The 25788-nt window shown below is 36.7% G+C and overlaps 1 protein-coding gene across 4 annotated transcripts in view; it reads left to right on the plus strand.

Moving 5' to 3' along the window:
• The window catches only part of UQCC1 (ubiquinol-cytochrome c reductase complex assembly factor 1), a 101897-nt gene that overhangs the window by 13099 nt on the left and 63010 nt on the right, over positions 1-25788 (plus strand). Inside the window, exons 2-6 of one of the 4 annotated variants that reach the window (XM_040447230.1) lie at positions 1800-1898; positions 11132-11227; positions 12649-12756; positions 15820-15960; positions 21182-21254. In XM_040447230.1, the coding sequence (XP_040303164.1) occupies positions 1800-1898; positions 11132-11227; positions 12649-12756; positions 15820-15960; positions 21182-21254 (517 nt within the window). The remainder of the gene's footprint in view (positions 1-1799; positions 1899-11131; positions 11228-12648; positions 12757-15819; positions 15961-21181; positions 21255-25788) is intronic. The other 3 variants (XM_040447232.1, XM_040447233.1, XM_040447234.1) reach the window with 3 other exon arrangements.

Here is a 25788-nt window from a genome sequence, read left to right on the forward strand (position 1 = left end):
GTTCCTACTTGTAATTTCCTCTTACTTCCCTCTGCCTCCCTTGGCTTGAATCTGCAGAAGTTTCATCTTATCCCATATTTACATTTTTAGGAAAGGAACATCTAACAGTGAATGATTCTGGCAAATGATTCAGCATTAGTAAACAAAAAGCCAGTAATGGTCTCTTATTTGAACATTATCCCAACAGATCGAACCTCAGCTGAAATAAAATATTTTGAAACTTTACTTTTCATTTGAAACATAAGGTGTTGTGAGTAGCCTATTAAAAACAGTTACACAATTTTAAAACTGTGAGGCACTTTAGAAGGCCTCTCTACGTTTAAAATTCCTGCACCTTTCTCCATGTACATTATCCCTATCACTTGTTGCCTACTCATGAGGAAATGGAGATTCAGATTCAACTTAATATTTATTGAGTTGGACATGTTACAAGGTACGTTTGTTGATTTTTCTTAAGTCCTGAGAAGTAGGGATTTTTTTCCTTTATTTTATAGAAGAGACAACAAAGGCTTGTAGCTTTCAGTGGAGCCAAGAGTCAAATCAGTGTTTTCTGATTCCAAGTACGTGGCTCTTGCCACAATACTATACTGTGTTTTAGTTGTTTCAAGACTAGTTCATAGAGTGTTAGAAGATACTTTGGAGATACTCCTTTTACCCTTTCACCCCATAAATGAGCATGGATCCTGAAGTTGGGCTGTCTGGGTTCAGATCTTAACCCTGCCATTGTATTAACTTTGTGGCCTTGGGAAATTCCTTATCCTATGTATACCTCAGTTTCTTTATCCATATAAGTGGGATAATGGCAATATTCCTAGGTCATTCGGTGATGATTGTGAGTTTTAAGTGAGTTTATATATGTAAAGTACCTAGGAAAGTACCTGTCACAGAACAAATGCTCATAAGTATTACTAATAATTGCTATAAGGAACCTGTGCATTGTAGAAGTTAAATTACTTGTAAAGATCATATTAGAATAGCTGAGTTAAAACTGGAATCCAGATCTTTGACTCCTAGTATTGTAGTTTATGTTTGGCAAAGTGTTTTTAAATAATTTTATATTCAGCCCTCATTGTGGCCCTATAAGTTTTATATAGGTCAAATGAAAGAGACCCTTGGATCCCTCAGAGTTGGTTCCTAGAATAGACATCTCCAGTCCTGTGTACACGAATGCCATTTATACAGTGTGATGTATTTCAGGTTCATAAAATAGAGTAGGCTTCTCAGGTAGCAAGATAGCTCTTCCTTTCCCCAGCCCAGCCTTTCACTTTGGCCCAGAGACCTTTTTGAGGTTGGTTAATACCCTAGGGGGAAACTGAACTTCAGTCATTAACTCTAACAGCCATTTAATCTCTCTCTTTTGTTTTGGAAATCAATTTGGCTTAGTGTTTTCCTACCCTAAAAATGTCAGCCCTAGTTTCTTCATCCTTTTGGGGAAGACACTGCTTACTATAAAGGGATTCTATGAAGATCAGATAAATCAGTTTATGAAAAGGCATTGCAGACTCTCAATTTAAATGATAATCTAATTGTAAAATGCCTGAAGTCTACTTATTTTGTTACTTTTCTGAGAGGGAGCCCATGTCCCCCTGCTTGAGTCAGCCTTTACTAGAGTTGTTTTAGTCCATGAATCAGGAATAGGTAGGGGTACATTTTATCCTTGGAGAGATGAGCAGGAGGAAGCTTGTTCCTGGCCCTGTTTTGGAAGTTCTCTTTTCATGTACCCTGTTCTGGCAGAATTTCTAAACTTCTACTCATGGAGTTGGATATAGATTCTTGACAGCCTTTTTTTCTTTCTCTAGAGAAACCGGATTTCCCAGTGGGTTCCAGTATGCAGCCTATTGGTACCTGTGTCCTCTACACAGGCACAGTGGGGCAGGGCTCTGTCTGGTACTTTCCAGGTAAGGTTTGTTGTTCCTTTGCTTGGTATGAAAACCTTAGTGTTTATTTTCAAATGTCATATATTTATAGATTAGCCAAACAAATTGTGTGATGGAAAAACCTCATGAGACCACTTCTGGGTCTCTGTGGTGCCAGCTCAGGACTGATTCCTACAGTATGGTGTCTAGGGCGTTGCTTCTAAATACCCCAGCAGTGGAACTTAGCCTAGGATACCATGCTACAGTCTGATGATTTTTACTGTTGGGAATGTTTCCAGATATTCATCTCAGAGTTAACTGCAGGTTTCTTTTTGTAGCCACATTGTGCCACTTTTATTTGGGGTAAGAAATGTTTCTTCCTTTCTTTTTTTTTTCTTTTTATGAACACAGAATCCAAGGAACAATTATTTGAGGCCTTTGTTTATCATTGACCACATGATTCATTACTTTGGACCCTCTTTGAGAGTTTTTTCTCCTGATTTTTGTTAATTATACAAATAATTTAGTAATAAAGGAAATAAAAGTCACCCATGACCTCAAACGTGAAAACATCTGCTGGTTTTTTTCCAGTCCTTATGTAGGACTCCAGTGTGTGCATACTAATTTTTTCCGTAGATACCTTAACAAATATCCACAGAATTTTATTTTCTGGTGCCTTTTTACTTATTGGAGCAGACATTATTCATTTTAGATAGATTGCATAATTATATTTTTTGATGGCTACATGTTATTCTATTTACTTAGACTTTGATACTAAAATTATTTGCAAAAAAAAATTTTTTTTGTCGTAGGCTTTAGTGTAGTTACTATTTCTTGATAGTTTAATAAATTTTTACTTTATTAAAGATGAATTCCTAGGAGGGTATACCCTGGGTCAATGAGTATGGGCAGTTTCTCTCTCCAAAAGGTGGTTTTAGTTTATATTGCCATCAGCAATGTATATATAACTAGTTTTTCATTAACTTCCTCTAAATTGGGTGTTTTAAAAAAAATTTTAACAGGGTAGAAAATGTTATTTTGTTTTGCTTTGTATTTCTTTATCTGTCAAGGTTAAACATTTTTCTGTTTACCAGTTGTATTCCAGTTTCCATATATGGAAAATCATATATGCTTATATCTTTTCTCCATTTATCTATGGGAATTTATTCATATAAACTCTTACCAATTTATATGAATTCCTTCTGTAGCCATTAACTTCTTTTTCATATGTGATGTGATTAAAATTATTTTTGATATATTATATAATTTATTCATATAAATATATTACAACTATTTAAAATATAGTGTAATTCCCCCTAATTAGTGTGTAAACCTTGCCCTTCTGAGGACATGTATTGTTTGTGCCTGTATTTCCTGAGCTCACTAACCCTGGCACAGAGTAGGCACTGAATGTATGTTGAATGAATGAAGAATATGCCTATACAGAAGAGGCATCTACTTTGTGTAGGCATGCAGGTATTTCTTTTCAGAGTGGGCGACATTCTGTTACTTTTTGTGCATGGAAAATTTTAATAGAATTATCATAGAGTTCTAAGTCATTTGTTTTTGTGTGTATATAGTTGGTGGAGGGGGGAACTCATTGTGTGAATCTCTGACTTGTGCCTCATTCTTTGAATCAATAAACATTTATTGACTACCTAATATGTATCAGGTACTATATTAGGTTCTGAGACATCATTATAGCAAAACATCCATGTAAATAACTTAGAGTGCTTTATCTCATGCTGACAGGATATAATTTTAGCCAGGGTAAATAAACTAGACATGTGCTTTATTGGCACATCTTCCCACTTCGAGGACCCCTGGTTGGAAAACTCTGATTTTCCTCAGGTACATGTCTGACTAGGAGGCGTATTTAGTTCAGAATTAAGAAGAGCTTTATGTTAATTAGAATTGTGGTGTCATGGAATGGGTGGGCTAAATTTTTACATAGTAAATTTCCTGTTACTGGAAATATTCAGGCAATAGTTGGAAGAGTGTATACTAAGGGCATGACATAAAAGAAACCTTCATTTGTTGAGTAATAGTATCACATGATCTCTAAGATAATGTCCTAGGCTATAATCCTGTTAACCATTTTCAAAAAGCGAGGGACGTTGTATTCTCATCTCTTTGTTTTTTTTTTTAAGTATTTATTTATTTATTTATTTATTTATTTATTTATTTATTTATTTATTTAGAGAGGGAGGGGCAGAGAGAGAGAATCTTAAGCAGGCTCTCCCCGCTGGAGTCAGTGTGGAGTCCAACGCAGGTCTTGACCCCACAAACTGTGAGATTATGACCTGAGCTGAAATCAAGAGTTCAACACTTAACCAGCTGAGCCACCAGGCACCCCATCATGTCTGTCTTTCCTACATAAACTTAACATTGTGTCATATTTTGGGGTGCCTGAGTGGCTCCGTTGATTAAGCGTCTGACTTTGGCTCAGGTCGTGATCTTGGAGTTCATGAGTTTGGGTCCCAAATTGGGCTTGCTGCTGTCAGCACAGAGCCCACTTTGGATCCTTTCTCCCCCCGCCTCTCTCTCTGCTCCTCCCTCGCTGTTTCTCTCTCTCTCTCTCAAAATAAATAAATAAACTTACAAAAACATTTTAAAGTTCTGTCATATTTTGGTGAGTGTACTTAAATTTTTTTTTTATTTTGAAATAATTTACACCTACAGAAAAGTTGTAAAAACAGTAGGGTTCCCAAATACTCTTTGTCTAGCTTTCTCTAATGTTAAGTGTCTTATATAATTATAGTGTAGTTATTGAAACCAGGAAATTAACATTGATATAATGCTATTAACTAATCTATGCAACTCAGTCCAATTTTACCAGTCTTTTCTACTAATGTCCTTTTTTTGGTTCTTCAATTGGGTTTCTTATAATTAGGTCATGCATTTTTGGCAAAAGTGATATTCCCTTCTTAGTGTAAAATATCCGGGGATATATAATGCCAGTGTGTCCTATTACTGGTGACATTGACTTTAATCACTTGATTATTAAATTGGTGCCTGTCAGGTTTCCCTACTATGAAGTTACTATTTTCCCTTTTGTAATTAGTAAGTACCATGTGAGCAGATACTTAGAGACTATGCAGATGTCTTGTTTCTCATCATACTTTTGCTCACTACTTTTAGCATCCATCAATAGTTCTTTTTTTGTTGTTGTTAAGATACATAACATTAATTAATTATTTTGAAAGTTGTAGTTTAAAAAAACCCACATAACATTAAATTTACTATGTTAACCATTTGAAGTATATAGTTTAGTAGTGTGACATATATTCACATTGTCATACAATAGATCCCTTGAATTTTTTCATCTTGCTGAACTGAAATTCTACACCTGTTACACACTAATTCCACCCCACCCTACCCTTGGCAACCACATTCTACTTTCTGTTTCTATGATTTTGACTATTTTAGATATTACATATGGGTGGAATCATATATTATTTGTCCTTTTGTGACTTATGTTGCTTAGCATATTGTCCTTAAGGTTCATCCATGTTGTAGTATGTGACAGGATTTCCTTCCTTTTTAAGGCTACATAATATTTCATTATATGTATATACCACATTTGCTTTGTCCATTTTGATGGATATTTGGGTTGCTTCCACATCTTGGCTATTGTGCATAATGCTGTATTAATATAGTGTGCAAATATCTCTTCAAGAGCCTGCTTTGAATTCTTTTGGATATATACCCAGAAGTGAGATTGCTGCATCATGTGGTAATTCTGTTGATGGTTCTTGACTTCAGTAATCATTACTCTGGTGTTTGTATAATGATTATTTTCTATTTCCATCATTACTACTATATTTATTGCTTGGAATTGTACTGTAAGGAAGAGGTGTCACTTCTCCATTTATTTATTCAACTATTTATATGAGTATGAGCTCATAGATATTTATTTCCTTCTATGAGTTATAATTTATTATGCCATTATTTATTTTGTTGATCAGATTGTCCCAGGTTTGGCTGTTAGGAACTCCTTCAAGTTCCTTTTCTACATGCTTTCATTATTTTTGAACATTCTTTATTTCCTAGCACCACAAGATGTTTCAGGTTTATCTTGTATTTTCTTTGCTTTAGTCCTAGATTCAACAGTTTCTCCTAAGGAGCCCTGATTCCTTTAATTGGAGAATGATATTTGGGATGTTTAGAAATCTACATCTTTGTGCTAGGTGTGCATGAGCATATGTTATTGACCCCTATTTAGGTTTTTGAAAGCAGCTTGATGTAGGGGAAAAAAGATAGCTCTGAATATATGTTTAATCCCTTAATGAACTTTACTTCTTTGGGCTTAAGTGTCCTCATTTCCAAAATAGGAAAAAATACTACCAACCTTGCAAAATTGTTGTGAGATGATGCAAGTAAAACATCAAGCATATACGTCCTGGGCATATAGGAGAGCTTCAATAAATTGTAACTGCTGTTTTGTTGCTATTTGTATGTTCATTGCTACTTGGGTAAATTTCATCCTTACTGTATATACTGAAACAAACAAACAAAAATATTGTCCTAAAACTACCTTAAGCAAGTTGCAAACTCTCCCTAGTTCTTAGTTTCCTCATCTGTGAAATGAAAAGTTTGGACTTAGATCTCAGATTTCTTCCAGCTCAAGTGTTGTTATTCTGAGTTACTCCTTAGTTCTTCAGTTGCTTTTTCTCCAAGCTAAACATTTTAGCCTTTCATTTTAATTCCTTTTAACCTTTCCACTAGGACCTTTTATTCATCTCTTTGATCACTCCTGTGGTTATTTTCTGGACTTCTCCAGATTGTCCTTCTATTTAAAAAAAAAGAAAAAAGAAAAAAATCTACCTAAGTTTTATTGAGTGCCGACTCTATGCCCAGAATGATATTGAGCAATGGGACAGAAAATAAAAGAGGTGTAAGGTAGACTGTGCCTTGGTAGAGCTTTTTAAAAGAACGGATACATACACCCACAATATTCAGTAATTGCTTGAGTCCTTCCCTCCTTTCCTTCCTTTTTTCTTTTTTCCCCTTCCTCTTCCCTTCCCTTCCCCCTTCCTCTTCCTTTCCTTCTTTCCCCTTCCCTTCCTCCTTTCCCCTTCCCCCTTTCCTACCCTTCCCTTTCCCCTTCTCTCCCCTTGCCCCTTCCTTTCCCCCTTTCCTTCTCTTACCTTTCCCCTTCTCTCCCCTTTCCCTTTCCCTTCTCTCTTTCCTTTCTCCTTCTCTCCCCTTCTGCTCCCTCCTCTACCCTATCCCCTTCCTCCTTCCCTTCTCTTCCTCTTTCCCTTCTTTTCCCCCTTCCCTTCCCTTCTCCTTGCCCTCCTTCTCCTCCTCCCCTTCCCCTTCCCCTCTCCCTTCCTCTTTCAGATCAGGGAGGTCTCTACTTTTAGAATTTTTTGAAAACAAAAAATAAAAGTGAAATCTTATATTCATTTTAATGAGGGGCTGTCTGCAAAAGAGTATCATTGGAGTTGTCTGGAGCAGGTCTTTGCATTTATGTTATGCATTGTAGTTTGCTTATCTTTTTCACATTGTTTTATTTGGTTCTCAAAACAAATTTATGATAGGCAGAGCTGGGGCTTCTGACTCAGTGTTTTCTCTTCTACCATACTGTACTTTCTCAACTTTGTCTTCTCACTCACCTTCTCTATCCTGCCCACTTCTTTTTTTTTCTTAATTACTTTTTGATGTTTATTTATTTTAGACAGAGAGAGAGAGAGAGAGAGAGAGAGAGAGAGAGAGAGAGTGAGTGTGTGGGGGGGAGGGGCAGAGAAAGAGGGAGACACAAAATCTGAAGCAGGCTCCAGGCTCTGAGCTGTCGGCACAGAGCCCGATGCGGGGCTCAAACCCACAAACCATGAGATCATGACCTGAGTCGAAGTCAGACACCCAACCTACTGAGCCACCCAGGTGCCCCCATATCCTGCCCACTTCTTAAGGCTTCTTTGTGAAGTCTTTTTGGATGACTCTAGGTAATTCTTTTCTCCCTCCAAATTTCTGTTGTTTACACTGTTCATTACATACCTTTAAGCATTTTTGTACATTTTACTGAAGTATAATAAAAATACAGAAAAAGGCATAAATCATAAGTGTACAGCTGAACTAATCATTACAAAGTGAGCTAACCAGCACCCAGATCAAGAAATAGAACCCAAGAAGCTCCTTGATCCCCCCAGTCACCACCCATAACCAAGTTTAACCAGTCTTCACTTTGAATATCATAAAATAATTTTATCTTTTAAACATACAGTATATACTCTCTTGTGTTTGTCTGCTTTCATTCAACTTTGTTTTAGAAATTCATCAATATTGTTCTGTGTAGTTATAGTTTATTCATTCTCATTATTGTGTAGTATACTATTATAAAAATATACCATGATTCATTTATCCATTTATCCATTGATGGGTACTTGGATTATTTCCAGTTTGGGCTATTATTAATAGTGCTGCTCTGAACATTCTTGTATATGTTTTTTTTTGTAAACACATTTCTGTTGGGCTGTATACTTAGAAGTTGAATTGCTGAGTTTTATAGAATGTGTATACATTCAGCTTCTTTGGATACAGCCAAATAATTTTTCAGAGTGATTGTACCATTTTACACTTCCACCAGAAGTGTATGAGAGTTCTGGTTGCTCTGCAGCTTTGCTAACACTTCTGTGTGTGTGTGTGTGTGTGTGTGTGTGTGTGTGTGTGTGTGTGTGTATGATCTTTAACCATTTTAAAATATGGTACTTGGTTCTGTTTCTTGTGTAGTGAGTCTTCTTTCTTTTCTCCACGAGACTATGAATTCTTCGAGGATAGGGATTGTCTGTATTCTAAAACTGGACGTAAAGACTGGCATATTGTGTGCATTTAATAAAGGTTGGGTGAGTGCAGCATGTATGCATGGCATGTATGTAGATAAGGACAAGAAGGAAATAAGAAATAACCATGTAAGTGGTTGAGTTTGTTCATTCAACACATGCTTGAGTGTTTCCCATATCTAACATGCTATACCTGATTCTGGTAATATACCTAGTTTCTACCAAAACTGTTTTTAGATAAAATGGTCAGAGAAGGCCTCTTTGAAAAAGTGACATTTGAATATTTCAGAGTAGTTTTTTCTTTTACAAAAGTTATTTATTGGTATATTTTCAATTTAAATAAAGGAAAAAATTGATGTCTTTAAAGGTCAAGGGAGTCTTTTTTGAGGGGCAAGTAAGTAAATGTGTGTGTTTATATATATGTGTAGGTTTGGGGAAACTAGGTGGTGTCCTTGGTGTTAGGTACCTGGGTACTTCAGTAGTTCAAATAGTGTTAAATGTTAGCTCATGAATAATGGTCAGACAGAAATACAGCAGTTGGTGAGACAGTCACATAGGGAATCCATTGGTTACTCCTGGAGCTATATAATCTATATATAGGATCATGTAATCTAGTAGAAGAGAACTTGCTAGTTGTAATTGTTGTCAATTGTGTTCTTTGAACCTGTTTTAAGTGCTTTGTGTTCTAGGTGGACCATTACGTTGATGTATGTGATGTAATGGGAGGTAGTCTGTATTTAGTCTGTTTTACAGAGCCTACTTAGTACCTATGAGTTAAAGCATAAGTATTCCTGGGACTGAACAGAAGAATCCTAACTAGTTTTTTAATATCTTTATTTGGAAAGAAAAGTAAATGGTAATTCTTGATTAGAAATTCCATCTTTCCCTCATTAGCATTAAAGAAAAAAATCATTTTCATTTCATGTGTCTCCTCTCTTCTTGGAATAAACCAGAATTAAAGGGGTGACCCTCCTTCTGCTTCCTCTCACCCCTTTTTTGGTAAAGGTAATATGATAGTATTGAGATTTTGGAAACTATATTCCTAAATTCATCCATAATTCTAATTTAACAACATAACTCTTTCATTTCTGTATGTTTCTTTCTAGAGATGCCCATATACTTTCTTGTTTTTACCTATAATTTTATACATATAAGTGTTTCCATGTTGTCAGAAATAATGAGCTTTAATGTAAACTATGGACTTTGGGTGATAATGATGTGTCAGGGTAGGTTCATCTGTTGTAACAAATGCACCACTGCTGGGAGATGGTGATAGTGTCAGATAAATGTATAGAGAAGGGGTTTATGGGAGCTCTCTGTATTTCCTCCTCAATTTTTCTGTGAAGCTAAAGCTGTTTGAAAAAATAAAGTCTATTAAAAAATCTCAGTGACTACCTGATTTTTCCATTGAATAATTTTACTGTAATTTAATTAACCATCTTATTGGAAATCTTATTGGACTTTTTCCCCCCCGAGTTTTCACTCTTGTGAAAAATGCTACAGTGAGGCTCTCTTACTTGAAAATTTTTTCCCTTAGGAATTTATTTTCAAAGCTATGTTTATTAGTCTTGATTTTTTTAAAATTTTTTTAATGTTTATTTTATTTATTTTTGAGAGACAGAGAGAGACAGTATGAGCAGGAGAGGGCAGAGAGAGAGAGAGGGAGACCCAGAATATGAAGCAGGCTCCAGGCTCTGAGCTGTCAGCACAGAGCCTGACGCGGGGCTTGAACTCACAAGCCGTGAGATCGTGACCTGAGCCGAAGTCAGCCGCTCAACCGACTGAGCCACCCAGACGCCCCTATTAGTCTTGATTTTAATACCAACCTAATAGTGTTATGGTGATAATTAAATAAGGTAATACATGTAAGGCGCTTAGCATAGTACCTGGCACATGATAGTTGAAAATAATGGTTATTTTATTGCCAAAGTGCATTCAAATGCAATGTGAACATAAAAGGGAGGCAATTCTGATCTGAACAACAGTAATTTTGGTGATGATGGAAGTTTCCACTATTTATTATTTTGTGAAAGGTACTTTACATGTGTTATCTTCTTTAATCCTCCCTACAACTGAGGTTCAGTAAGTTGCTTATGGCCACCCAGCTTGTAAGTGGCAGAAGCAGGTTTTAAACTTAAAATGGACTGTTAAGAGTCTTCCCCCCCCCATATTCCACACTGCTACTAATGTTTAGATAGGTATTTATTGCAATTCTGGTTCCTAGAATTGACTCAGATTTATTTAGTTCCAGGTTTCCAGGACAGAATCCTTTCATTTATTCATGTATCTAGGAGATGTTTATTGAGTATCTACCATGTATCAGATACCATTTTAGTGCCCATCTTGGATTCGTTTAGTGATCACATGACCAGGAGCTAGGTTAAACAAGGTTGGAAAGATACTATGGTCTTTGCTTTGAAGTAGCTCTACTCAGATTAACTAAGTGAATGCTCTCTGTTGCTTACATCTGTTTTTTTTTTTAATCCCTAGTGGCCTCAGATAAGCCAGTCCCTAGCGTGTGGTGGATCAGAACAGATTCCTGGGATAGATGTACAGTGGAATAGGAAGTATCATACCACAAATAAGGTGAGAATTATTAGTGCTTTCTACATTTATAGATTATTTTCACACAGGTGTTCTTGTCTGAATCTCAGTAAAATTGTTAGCTGGATGAGGAAAGGAATTTTATTGAATGCAGAAAGTGAGGCTCAAGGAAGTGAAGTGACTTGCCCAAGGTCACAAGGATAAGTGACAGACCAACTGAATATTTGATTGAACTGAAGACTTCTGATCCAGTGTCCTGTATTTCTTCCACTGTAGTGTCTTGCTTGGAAAACACTATTATTTTTTTAATTTTTAAAAAATGTTTACTTATTTTTGAGAGAGAGAGAGAGAGTGTGGGAGAGGCGCAAAGAGAGAGGGAGACACAATACAAAGCAGGCTCCAGGCTCTGAGCTGTCAGCCCAGAGCCCACGGTGGGGCTTAAACTCAAAAAACCATGAGATCATGACCTGAGCCAAAGTCAGATGCTTAACTGACTGAGCCTCTCAGGTGCCCCTGGAAGACACTTTAGAGAAGAAAGTTGTTGTGGATTTTTTATGCTAAAAATAAAATAATATTTAACTTTTGCGGAATTTCTTTCTTATTTTTTTTTTAGAATTTTAATTTATTTATTTTTAGAGAGAGCAGATGTTCATAAGCAGAGAAGAAGGTAGAGGGGGAGGGAGGGAGAGAGAGAGAGAAAGAGAGAGAGAAAGAAAGAAAGAAAGAAAATCTCAAGCAGACTTCATGTTCAGTGTGGAGCCCGACATGGGGCTCAATCCTGTGACCCTGGGATTATGACCTGAGCCAAAATCAAGAGTCAGATGCTCAACTAATTGAGCGAGCCACCCAGGTGTCCTCTGGAGAATTTCTTATTGATTATATAGCCTGCCTTCATTTGGAGAAGCTTAGCATTAGAATAAGTTTTTCTTGGAGTTTATTTGCAAACTATAAGACTCATATCTTCTATAGTTATTAATAAAATTTGTTATGCTAAAAAAATATGAGTTTAGAAACATTTATTCAGTGCTTGCTTTGGGTGACTATGATTTTGAATGACTTTTGACTTTCAGACAGTAGTTCTCTTTCCTTTTCCTGTTATGTCAAAAACATACAACATTCTTCTCAGGATTCTTTGGGAGATGAGGGTCAAGATATCCTTTTAAAAGTATTCTTTTCCATAGAATTTTTATTCTGATAGCCCAAATCTATCATTTTCTAGACATGGGTTCATAGGCATATGGTCAGTGAGATGGCTCTGAAATTTCGAGGACACATATCAGATAGAATTCCAGATGTGTTTGTATTGAGTGATAAGATGCCCAGAAAAATGAGAATTAAAAATTCTAGGTGGAAAAAAAAAATCTAAGCAATAAAAATGTGCTTAGGCCTAATGAGAAACAAAAGCATTCTTTTTAAAAAATTATTTTGCAACTAATTTTGTCCCCTTCTTTTTGATTAAATAGCTTTTTACTACCAAGGATTCCCCACAGCCTGTTGAGGAGAAAGTTGGTACCTTCACAAAAATAATAGAAGCCATGGGATTTACAGGACCTTTGAAATACAGTAAATGGGTAAAGTCTTTTTAAGTTCTTCTCATTTTCTTTTTGGGCTTTGTGCTTTCTGCTCCTCATAGAAGATTTTTTAAAGCTTCTGTTTTGCTTTTGTGAAATTCATATATTATTTTGAGAACTTGAAAATGTGTTGTCTCCCTCCACCTTCCCATTCTAAATCTATGTAACGTGTGGGGCTGAACTACTCCCTCATTCCTTTAGCCTGATTCCTTAGAAGTATCTCAGTGCAAGCTAAGACTGGGCTTTCCAGGATCTTGTTACATGATATGCCATACAAATGAGTTCTAAGGAAGTAGATGGGCCAAATGTTCTGAAGGGCAGCATTCTTTTTTTTTTTATTTTTTTAATTTTTTTTTTTTTTTTCAACGTTTATTTATTTTTGGGACAGAGAGAGACAGAGCATGAATGGGGGAGGGGCAGAGAGAGAGGGAGACACAGAATCGGAAACAGGCTCCAGGCTCTGAGCCATCAGCCCAGAGCCCGACGCGGGGCTCGAACTCACGGACCGCGAGATCGTGACCTGGCTGAAGTCGGACGCCTAACCGACTGCGCCACCCAGGCGCCCCTGAAGGGCAGCATTCTTAAGAAAATATTACTCTCTGATGAATCCATATTCATAAATCATTTTTTCACTAGGTCATTATAGTGATTTTTGTTAAAATTTTATTAATAAGCATGTTTTAAATTAACTAGTCAATTCTGCAATTTATTGTAATTCTTATGGAGGGTTATTTGCTAGCTGTATCATTCCTAGCCAAGCCTTGGCCTAGCACGTTATCTGTTTTATAGTAATTGCTATATATGAATGAATATCTTCTCTGCATCAGGTGCATATTGCCCGTGGGTTTTTATAACAGTGCCTCTAACTAATTAAAATAATAAAACATTAATCATTGAGTTTTTCTCAGCCCAGTTATCTCCTGATGCTGGCATTTCTCTCTATTTTTATAGCAGAATGCCTTTTAGTGCTTTTCAAGGGTTGTTAGAATGTTGGATAAGCCTAATCAGTCATAAATTCTGTATTAATCAAAAGCAAATCAATGCAAAGCAGTAAGGAGGACTTTTCTAGAAAACATAGCTTTGCCCTAAATGATCAAATAATGACAGTTATACCATTTTAACAGGGTGAATTCAAATTAGAATTTGAATTTTATTACAGACTTTACTTGTAGTTTCTTCTTGGAATGTCTGGCTCTCTTCCTAACAGTTCTCATTGCAGCAAGTATAGGCTTCTCTCTGTATCTCCTTTTTACATAAATTCTGAAAAGCAAATCGTGATTCCACAAGCATATTAAAAAAATTTTTTTTTAAGTTTATTTATTTTTGAGAGAGGCAGAGACAGCACAGGTGGGGAAGGGCAGATAGAGAGGGAAAGAGGGAACCCCAGGCAGGCTGTGCATTGCCAGTGCAGAGCCCGGTGTGGGGCTCGAACCCATGAAACCACGAGATTATGACCTGAGCTGAAACCAAGAGTCAGATGCTCAACCGGTGCCCCAAGCATTTTGTTTTTAAGGGGCTTTGAAAAGTATAGAAGATAACACACATCAGGCACCTAGGTAGCTCAGTCGGTTAAGTGTCCAACCTCGGCTCAGGTCATGATCTTGTGGTTCGTGAGTTTGAGCCCCCCCCCCACCCCCCGCCATACACACACCGGGCTCTGTACAGACAGCTCAGAGCCCAGAGCCTGCTTCGGATTCTGTGTCTCCCTCTCTCTGCCCTCTCCTACTCGTGCTCTTGCCTCTCCCTGTCTCTCTCAAAAATAAATAAACATCAAAAAAAATTAGAAAAAAAGATAACACATATCCTAGGTAATGATGATGTTCTTGAGACCCTAAGACTATGAAGTGCCTTCCTAATCATCAGTGAAATATTAATTATATTCATTAAAGTTATCTTTTTTACATCTTAATTTTTTGGCAAATGATAATCATTGGTATATTTGGTAATGTTTTTAATAAGAATCTTTTCCCTTATTAAAAAATGTTTGTGATTATGGCATTTGGTTTTAAAAGCTAGTGTATTTTGTTTGAAAGTTAGAAATTAATTAAAAGAGAAGGGAAATGAGCAGAAAGAAAGAAAAAAAAGGGAAAAATTTACTGTTTTATTTATTTCTTGATGGTTGAGTTCCACTTGGTTGCTACCATTGCTTTGTCTAGTCTGTTTTTTTATGATTCCAGAGGGAAAGTTGGCTACCATTTGAAGGATTACTAAATCATCAGGAAAATTTCTTCACTGTTGTAGTTTAAGTTAGCCTTTGATTTTTGTTGGTTCCTTTGTTACCTCAACAAAGTGCTTAATATTTGCATTTTAAAGTCTTTTGTGATGTGGTAGTGTCTACTTTCTGTAACTTTTATTTTTTTAGTTTGTGATAGAAACATCAAAGTATGACATTCTAGTAAAATATAGGTGGGAAAACATAGGTATAACTTTCCATTTTGAGAGATTGCAAGCCCTTTTCAGCAAATGTTGACTCAGAAATCTATGGCTAGACCCTTGGATTGGATTGCCCTGGAAAGATTCTTTGAGTTTTGTGTTTTCGTATGTCTTTCATTAGGGAGAAAAATATCTGCTTGACGGCAATATCAACTGTCTTTCCTCCATTTTTTTTTACGTAACTTTTTTTTTTTTAATTTTTTTTTTTTAACGTTTATTTATTTTTGAGACAGAGAGCATGAACGGGGGAGGGTCAGAAGGAGGGAGACACAGAATCTGAAACAGGCTCCAGGCTCTGAGCTGTCAGCACAGAGCCCGACGCGGAGCTCGAACTCACGGACTGTGAGATCATGACCTGAGCCGAAGTCGGCCGCTTAACCGTCTGAGCCACCCAGGCGCCCCTTCCGTAACATTTTCATGTGTAGTTTCATTTTTCTTCTAGATTCATATTTAGGAATTTAAATGTAGCTTTTCCTTACCTATTTGTCCTAAAATAAACATTCTTTCCCATTATCTTTATGTGGCAGTATCAGATAAAACAAGGACAATGTTTATCAGGTTCAGCCACATGCCATAGAATAGGCAGTTTCCAGACTAACATAAAACCAAAAAATTCTTTCTGTTCAGAAGGACACTGACAAACTGGAATGTACTCAGAAGTGGGCAGTGAGTTTTGTGAACGCTTCAGAAAGTGTGTTGAATGAAGAGTGGTTGAAAGAAATAGGAATGCTTAACCTGGAAAAGAGAAGACATGATGACGTTTCTTCTCAGGTATTTGTAAAAAGAGAGAGAGAGAGAGAGAGAGAGAGAGAGAGAGAGAGAGAGAATCTAACTAAGGTATTCCAGTGGGCAGTGGATGTTTCATGAATGTTACATGAAGCAGATTTACATTCAACAAAACAAAAATCTAACAACAAGAATTGTCCTTTAGGGGGATAGGTAACCTCACAAGGTCATTGGACTTGTTTTAACAGTGGCCCAGATGGTTGACTGTGAATCAAGAATGTTGTAGAAGGAATTCCAGTATGAAATAGAAGGTTCAAATGACTTCAAAGCCCCTCCAACTCACACAGCTGTTAGTGCAAACTTTTTACTACATTCATTTTTCATCTTGTAAGATGGTATGAGATGCCTCAGTCAGTGGGAGAGCTGATTTGCATTTCTTAAAGCTGTCTTAGGTGCTTGTGTTTTCATCAGGTACACTGATGAGGTCTTCCAAAGTTAGAATGAAATAAACATGAAGTCATCTGAGAACCAGAACAATCTGTATTAACAGGATGGAATTTAGTCTGACCTACCTCTTTAACTTAAATTACTGTGTGAATCTTGAAGAAATCCTTTCCCCAAGTTATTTCCAGTCCCTCTGTGATGGTCTTAGGGAACTTGCTTTAGACATTTGTCCAGGCTAATGGCTCACCCAAGTATTAAGGTTTGGCTTCACTGCAGGAAAAGCGAGGAACTATAAAATGCTCCTGATTGCCATATTATGAGCGCTGTGTAAATGCACTGGCCAATCTGCTGAGGTCTTCATTATTTGTGATGAAGGCTTTCTTCATGAACATGTGAGAAAACCTTCTCAAGGGATGACTTGGGTCTTGGTGGCAAATCTGCCTTTCCTCAGGCAGAATAATTAATTATGAACTTAGAGGACTTTCTGTATAAGAATCTGAAGGAAAACGCGGAGTTAAAAATCAAGAAATAGACCATTAGGAGTTTTACTTAAAATTGTAAATGCGTTGATGTTTATATACCAGTACCCATATTTGACAGATATTAATTTTTACCATATTTGCCTTAGTTTTGTTTTTTCCAAGATAAAATTTTACAGAAAAAACTCCCGCCCATTTCTCCTTTCTTCCCTTCCATTTCTTCCCTTCTTTCTCCACCGAGATAACTACTGTTCTAAAGTTGGTTTTTGTCATCCTCTTGTAAAATTCTGTTCTTTTGCCACTCATATATTATCCATAAACAACATATATACTATTATTTTGTGTTCATATATAAACTATATAAGTGGTATCTTTTCAACCTGTTTTTATTAGTAAACATGTTTTTGAGTAGAGACCTGATTTTTGTCATTTCAACTGCTGATTAGCTTCACACTGTATAATGAAACTACAGCTTAACTATTCCTCTACTAAAGACACTTGTTTTAGGCTTTTCATAATAATAGTACCATTTAAATTGTGCAGGAGTTTCTTGAGAAAGAGAAATAGAATTATTGGGTACTAGTGTATGAACATTTTTAACAGTATTTTTTTTTTTAAGATTTTATTTTTAAGTAATCTGTACACCCAACTCACAACCCCAAGAGCAAGAGTCGCATGCTACACTTATTTAGCCAGCTAGGTGCGCCATTAACTTATATTTATCAGCTGTTAAATTATACTTATCAGTTGTTATATCAGTTTATATATCTGTAAGTAGGATTTAAATGTTCGATACCATTTCCATCGCTTGATACAGTCAAGCTGTTTAATGTTTACAAATTAGATGGTGTGAAATGGTATATTTTAATTTAATTTGCATTCCTTTGGTTACCAGTAAAGTTCTATGTCTTCTCTTTTGTTTATAGGCAAAAAGAAAAAAAAATTATAAATGTGTCTGTAGTCAAAGTAGGCCATAAGTTTCATGAAAGCAGGAGTTTTTGACTTCCTTGTTCACTTCTGTATTCCCAATATCCAAATCCATGTCAGGCACTGAGTTGGGTACTCAATAAATTATTTGTTGACTGAAGTGAAGAGCTAACAGATATCTTAAATGCTCTGTCTTGAGAATGGAAATAGGCCCTTCAAAGCCAAAGGATTAGGATGATCATATTAGGATATCATTAGTTTAATGATGGTATAGACCAGTACTTCCCAAAATGTGTTCTGTGTCAAATACTCCCAAGAGCTGCAGATGTTAGCAAAGGTGAATAGGCTTCTTTTTTAGCCTGCTGATATGGTGAATTACATTGATTGCTTTGTGAATGTTGGATCAGCTTTGCATTCCAGGGATATATCCCAGCTGGTCGTGATTTATTGCCCTTTTGAAATATTGCTGGATTAGGGTGCCTGGGTGGCTCAGTTGGTTGAGTGTCCTATACTAGATTTCAGCTCAGGTCATTATCCCAAGGTTGTGGGATTGAGCCCTGCATTGGGCTCTGTGTTGAACGTGGAGCCTACTTAAGATTCTCTCTTTTCCTCTGTCCCTCTCCCCTGTTCATACTTTCTTTCTCTCTCTCTCTCTCTCTCTCTGTCTCTCTCTTTCTCTCAAAAAAATACATTGCTGGATTTGGGGTACCTGGCTGGCTAAGTTGGTAGAGCATGCACCTCTTGATTTTGGGGTTGAGTTTGAACCTCATGTTGGGTGTAGAGATACTTAAAAATAAGAAATCTTAAGAAAATGTTGCTGGATTTGATTTGTTAATATTTTGCCAAGGATTTTTACATCTATGTTCATGAAGGCTATGGTTCTATAATTTTATTTTCTTCTGATGACTTTGGTTTTGATTTCAGGTAATCTTAGCGTTATAGAAGAGCTAGAAAGTATTCTTCCCTCCTGTTTTCTGGAAGAGTTTATGTAGATTTAGTATCTTTTTTTTTTTTTTTTAATGTTTATTTTTGAGAGAGAGAGAGACAGAGTGTGAGCAGTGGAGGGGCAGAGAGAGAGGGAGACACAGAATCTGAAGCAGACTCCAGGCTGTGAGCTGTTAGCACAGAGCCTGACATGGTGCTCAAACTCACAAACTGTGAGATCATGACCTGAGCCGAAGTCAGATGCCCAACCGACTGAGCCACCCAGGCACCCCTCTTTTAAAAAAAAAAATTTTTTTTTTTTAATGTTTATTTATTTGGAGAGAGAGACAGAGTGCAAGCAGGGGAGGGCAGAGAGAGAGGGAGACACAGAATCTGAAGCAGGCTCTGGGCTCTGTTGTGGGGCTCGAACTCTCGGGAACCTCGAAATCATGACCTGAGCTGAAGTTGGACGCTTAACCGACTGAGCCACCCAGGTGCCCCTCCTTTCTGATTCTTGATACTGCTAATTTTTATCTTTTCTGTTTTTTCTTGTCTTGATCGGTTCTACTAATGTTTTGTCAATTTTATTGATATTTTCAAGGAACCAGCTTTGGCTTCTTTGATTTTCTGTGCTGTTTTTCTGTTTCCAATTTTATTGGTCTCTGATCTTTATTATATCTTTCTTTTTGCTTGCTTTTATGTTTAATTTGCTTTTCTAATGCTGATTTATTCCCCATGTAGGTATGTCTTTTCCAGTTGTTATATGTTTATTCTGTTTCCCCCTATGTGAGCTTTACTCTGAAAGCCTTAAAAACATGACAGATATCAAATTAGCAAAGAAAAAAAAATCTTAATTATAATTTGAAACATAATCCTTCTTTAATTTATTCGAGGTATTTCTGCCCATCAGAGACACTGTTGTTTTGACTCTAGATTGTATAGATAAATATGACCATTATATAGTATTGGGTATAGTATATTTTTGGTGACTTTGAACCTTAAAAACATAGCTTTACTAAAATTCTAGATTGTTTTGTCTTCATTTGCTATTTCATTCTCAGTTTGTGTAGATTATTTTAGTCTGCATATTTGCGTTTGTAATTCTCTGTCATTTTAAGAAAAAATAAGCTTCTGTAAGCCTTTTGTGGATGGACTAATTTATTTAATTCACAGTCCTTAGAAATACTTCCTTACTTGAGCACTGAGTTGGTCTTCAGGCCTACAGTTCACCTCATAAAATAATTTATTTTTCACTTTTAGATTTATTTTTATGAAGGCATAGTGTACATACAGTAAAATATACAAATCTTAAGTATATAACTCAGTGACTAAATTAAAACCACCACTCAGATCAAGATTCTAAGAGAATTTGGGGCACCTGTGTAGCTCAGTTGGTTAAGCATGACTCTTGATTTCAGCTCAAGTCATGGTCTCGTGGTTTGTGAGGTCAAGCTCTTCATCCGGCTGTCTGCTGTCAGCTCGGAGCTTGCTTCAGATCCTCTGTCCTCTCTCTCTCTCTGCCCCTGTCCTGCTTGTGCTGCTTGTGCTCTCTTTGTCTCTCAAAAATAAATAAACATTAAAAAACATATTTAAAAAAAAATTTTTTTTTTCAACGTTTATTTATTTTTGGGACAGAGAGAGAGACAGAGCATGAACGGGGGAGGGGCAGAGAGAGAGGGAGACACAGAATCGGAAACAGGCTCCAGGCTCTGAGCCATCAGCCCAGAGCCCGACGCGGGGCTCGAACTCACGGACTGCGAGATCGTGACCTGGCTGAAGTTGGACGCTTAACCGACTGCGCCACCCAGGCGCCCCAAAAAACATTTTTTTTTAAAGGTACTAAGAGAGTTCTTAGTGCTTTGGGGAATAGTAAACAGTTGATCCTTTTACTGTATTTTATTTTACATTCATTAAAAACCCTTATTTGTAAGCACAGTCTTCTTAATCAGCAAACTATAAAACTAGGGAAAATATAGAAAAAAATGACCCCTTCCCCAAGGCATAAAAAAAAAAAACTTTTACAGAATGGATAGTAGTGCTTCTGAGGAAAGATTGAAGGATTGAGAGTTTTTGTTTTGTTTTTGTTTGTTTGTTTATTTGTTTGGCTTGTTTGATTTTGGTCAGAAGAATGGGTAATTTTTTAAAGGGTTTCAGATTATAAAGAGTTAATGTGAATGATGCTGAACAGTGGTATAGAGGCTCAAATGTGATGAAATGAGTTGAATTAAAGGAAATATTTCATTTAAATATTGGAAAAATCTTTTTGACATTTTAATGCTAAATCATAAATATAAAAATTGTTTTAAGTCTGTGAATGGTTGGCTTTAAGAAAAAGAAATAATTGATGTTGGTTAAGCTGTTAAATGTGCCTAGTGACAGGTTTGGACTCATCATTCTAGTTAGACAAATATAAGATTTTGTGACCTACATCTAATAGCATTAGAATATCCACTTGGTCATATCTTGAGTTTGGTTTTATTTTTTTTGTCTAGAAGATTAAGATTGCGGCCCTGCGCATGTATACTAGCTGTGTGGAGAAAACTGACTTCGAGGAATTCTTTCTAAGTAAGTTACTGTTTTTGATAGTTCTGAAAAGGAAAATGAATCTACTTTTCATGGGGTGCCTGGCTGGCTCAGTTGGTAGAGCATGTGACTTTTGGTCGTGAGCCCCAAATTGGGTGTAGAGGTTACTTAAAAATAAAATCTTTAAAAAAAAAAAGATTCTACTTTTCATTTTTATGACTGTTAATATCTTCGTGGAATAGGTTTTGAGTCATTGGTGAAGCAGTTTTTTCTGCATAAAGTATATAATAAAAGCTGTTTATTTTTCTCTTTTAATAGAATAAACAGGCCAAAAGAACCCTATAGATTAGACATTTTAACAAGTTTGAAAAAAAAAGAAACCTAAAAATTTGTCCACTACTTTGACATTTTTCTACACATGTATCTTTTTACGTATGAGTAGTCATAGTAAAACAAATCCTGTTCTACGTTCTGGATGTTTTACTTAGCATTTTGACATGAAATGAGCTTTCTGCCAATCATTGCTCTTTTATTTCTAGTTTTTAATTGTTTTGGTTAATCCTGGCATATGCCTAATGATTTTTTTTTTCTTTCTGTTGAAGGATGATTAGGTCAAAAGGTACATATAATTTTATTATTTATATCCCATTGATAAATTGCTTTCCAGGGCACCTGGGTGGCTCAGTCAGTTAAGCATCTAACTCTTGATTTTGGCTCAGGTCATGATCCTGGGGTTGTGGGATCAAGCCCCGTGTTGGGCTCCATGCTGAGTGTGGAGCCTGCATGAGATTCTCTCTCCTCTCTCTCTCTCTCTCTCTCGATCTCTTTCGCTTTCTCTCTCTCTCTCTCTCCCTCTGCCCTTCTCCCCTGCTTGCACTCTCTCTCTTAAAATAAAAAAAAATAAAAAAAAAAAGAAAACTTGCTTTCCCAAAGAGTTTTACTGGTTTAGACCACCATTAGCAGTTGATTATATCAATACAGTATTCATTTTGATGCTGTAAACTGTTTAGTTATTAAGTTTAGTTAAAGCAGATACTTATAAAGTAATTTGGAAAGTTTAAGCTGTTTCCAGTCCTACAGATTTTGGAAAGAAATGTGTATGTGCTGTGTACATAACCACCATTATCCTGCAAGCCACAAACACCTACTTGATATTTTTCACCGACAGCAATTGTTCATATATAATTATGTTAATAACAAGGAAGATAGGTAGATGCAGTTTTGATTATTTAATAACTATTCTGGATTTTTAAAACCAAATGCAAGTTGTTTTGGTGATTTTTACAATTTCAGCAGATTGATGTTAATATTAGAAACTTAAAATACCCTACTGAGTTGTAATCCTGATTTAGTGTCTACCTTCTGTTTCTTATTTATTATAGTGACAAAGCTTCCCTGCTTCTTTTTAATCTCTAAAAATTTCTCATTTGGGGAGAGTTTAGTCTGAAAGGAGAAAATATTTTCTCTGCTTGATGAAGAAACTATTGAATTAGAAGTTGGATTTTTCAATACTTCTTTAAAGTTTATTTATTTTGAAAGAGATAGCATGAGTGGGGGAGGGGCAGAGAGAGTTGAGGAGAGAGAGAGAATCCCAAGTAGGCTCTGCACTGTCAACACAGAGCCCGATACAGGGTTTGAACTCACGAAACTGTGAGATCATGACCTGAGCCAAAACTGAGTTGGTTGTTTAACCAACTGAGACACCCAGGTGTCCCTGGATTTTTCTTAAGTGGTTTTTGGAATACATGTCCCCAATTATTTTTCATCAGATCTTTTTTTTTTAAATGTTTGTTTATTTTTGAGAGAGAGAGAGACAGAGACAGAGACAGAGAGACAAGAGCCTGAGCAGAAAAGGGGCAGAGAGAGAGGGAGACACAGAATCTGAAGCAGGCTTCAGGGCACAGAGCCTGACGTGGAGCTAGAACCCACAAACTGAGAACATGACCTGAGCCAAAGTCGGATGGTTAACCAACAGCCACCCAGGCGCCACTCATCAGATCTTTTTCTTTCTTTTCTTTCTTTCTTTCTTTCTTTCTTTCTTTCTTTCTTTCTTTCATCTATTTATTTATAACTGTTTAGTTTTAGAGAGAACGTGCATGCACAAACGGAGGGGTAGAGAGAGAGAAGGAGAGAATCCCAAGCAGGCCCTATGCTGTTAGCACAGAGCCCAACATGGGGCTTGATCCCATGAACTGTGAAACATGACCTGAGGCAAAACCAAGAGTCAGACACTGAACCAACTGAGCCACCCAAACACCCCTCATCAGATCTTTTTAAAACCTCATCCTCAGATATCTATTTAATATTTGATTTCATAAGTAACTCATAAATTACTTATAATTATTTTGAAAGGATGTTTACTTGCTATCTGTCTTAGCCAGTCTTCATTATTGAAGATCCTTGAGTTAACATTATAGATTGCATAATGAGATTATTATTAGATATTTAAGGTAACATATTATGTTTCAATTTATAATCTGTTGTAAACTATAAAAATAAAAGTTTATAAAAATTATTACCATTATATTTTAATAATTCGCATTTACATGATATTCTTTTACATTTGTCTCATTTAGAAGTTACAAAGCCTTATAGGATAGGAAAGGCTTGTATTATTTTCATTTTTATTTTCTTTTCAGAAACAGTTAAAACTTAAAGAGACTACATGATTTCCCAAAATTGCCTAGCTAAGGCTTGATCCTGTGTTGTCTAGGTTAAAGGCCAGAAATTTTTCCACTGTAACATACTGCCTGTAACATACTGCCTATGAATAAATGTAATTGTAAATTATAAACTGTAATCCATCTTAATATTTTTGTATTTTATTGTTTTTAAATGAGAACTCCTCTAGGAGATATTCTATTAGTATTGTAAACTGATGTTTATATGTATTAGAGGACAAACGCTTCATTGAGCTTTGTTCTAGCTTTGCCTTTTGAATGTTACCTGGGGAGGCAGTACATTTTTTTAAGTGACACCCCACTTACTTAAGTTTTTTGTTTGTTTTTGGGTTTTTTTGTTTTATTTTTTATTTTTGTTTTTTTTTTTAAAGTAGGCTCGCTGCCCAATGTGGGGCTTGAATTCATGACCCTGGATCAAGAGTCAGATGTTCTACTGACTGAGCCAGCCAGGCGCCCCTTGCTTAAGGTTTTTTTGGACTCAGTTTGAGAATTGCTTTTTATTTTTTTTCATTATTATTATTAAAGAAAATTTTTTAAATGTTTATTTACTTTTGAGAGTGAGAGACAGAGACAGAGTGTGAATGGGGGAGGAGCAGGAGATGCAGAATCTGAAGCAGGCTCCAGGCTCTGAGCTGTCAGCAACAAAGCCCGATGTGGAGCTCAAACTCATGGGCTGCAAGATCATGACCTGAGCCAAAGTCAGACACTTAAACTGACTGAGCCACCCAGGCACCCATTCATTATTATTTTTAATGTTTTATGTATTTTTGAGGGTGGAGGGAAGTGAGGGGTGGAGAGAGAGGGAGGCCCAGAATTGAAGCAGGTTCCAGGCTCCCAACTGTCAGCACAGCGCAGCACAGCACAACCCCTGATGTGGGGCTCAAACTTATGAACTGTGAGATCATGATGTGAGCTGAAGTCAGACACTTAACAGACTGAGCCACCCAGGTGCCCTGAGAGTTGCCTTTTAGACTTACAGCTTGTTCATTTGTATTATGCTCCATTGTGGTCCATCTTTGTAATTTATGGGTAGGTTAAATTTTAAAATCAAACCATAGTGGTTCCAAACTGTGGCAAGTGAATAAAAAAGGGATCCAATCTGGTAAATACCATTTGGAGGCAGATAAATATCTATGAAACAATGAGACTGACTTTCTTGTATCTTCTTTTTAAAAAAAAATTTTTTTTAATGTTTATTTATTTTTGAGAGAGAGAGAGAGAGAGTGAGAGAGATAGAACACCAGCAGGGGAGGGGCAGAGGGAGACAGAGACACAGAATCTGAAGCAGGATCCAGGCTCCAAGCTGTCAGCACAGAGCCTGATGTGGGACTCGAACTCACAAACCATGATTATGGCCTGAGCCAAAGTCAGACGCTTAACTGACTGAGCCACCCAGGTGCCCCTTGCATCTTCTATTTTTAATTTGTTTTAATGTTTATTTTTGAGAGAGAGAGAGAGAGATAGAACACGAGCAGGGAGGGGCAGAGAGAGAGGGAGACACAGAATCCAAAGCAGGCTCCAGGCTCTGAGCTGTCAGCACAGAGCCTGAAGCGGGGCTCGAACTCACAAACCGTGAGATCATGACCTGAGCCGAAGTCGGACGCTTAACCGACTGAGCCACCCAGGTGCTCCCACCCTTGCATCTTCTAAAGAAAGATTCTACAGAGTAGGCCAGATAGGTTTGGGGTAAAGGAAGAGAATATATATATTGGTTCCAAGATTACACCTGTATTATTTATTTATTTATTTATTTATTTATTTATTTATTTATTTATTTTTAACATTATTTATTTTTGAGAGACACAGAGAGACAGAGCATGAATGGGGAAGGGGCAGAGAGAGGGAGACACAGAATCTGAAACAGGCTCCAGGCTCTGAGCTGTCAGTACAGAGCC

The sequence above is a fragment of the Herpailurus yagouaroundi genome, unplaced genomic scaffold (genome assembly GCF_014898765.1).
Source record: "Herpailurus yagouaroundi ecotype Mexico unplaced genomic scaffold, PumYag 196, whole genome shotgun sequence".
Classification (NCBI taxonomy): Eukaryota; Metazoa; Chordata; class Mammalia; order Carnivora; family Felidae; genus Herpailurus; species Herpailurus yagouaroundi.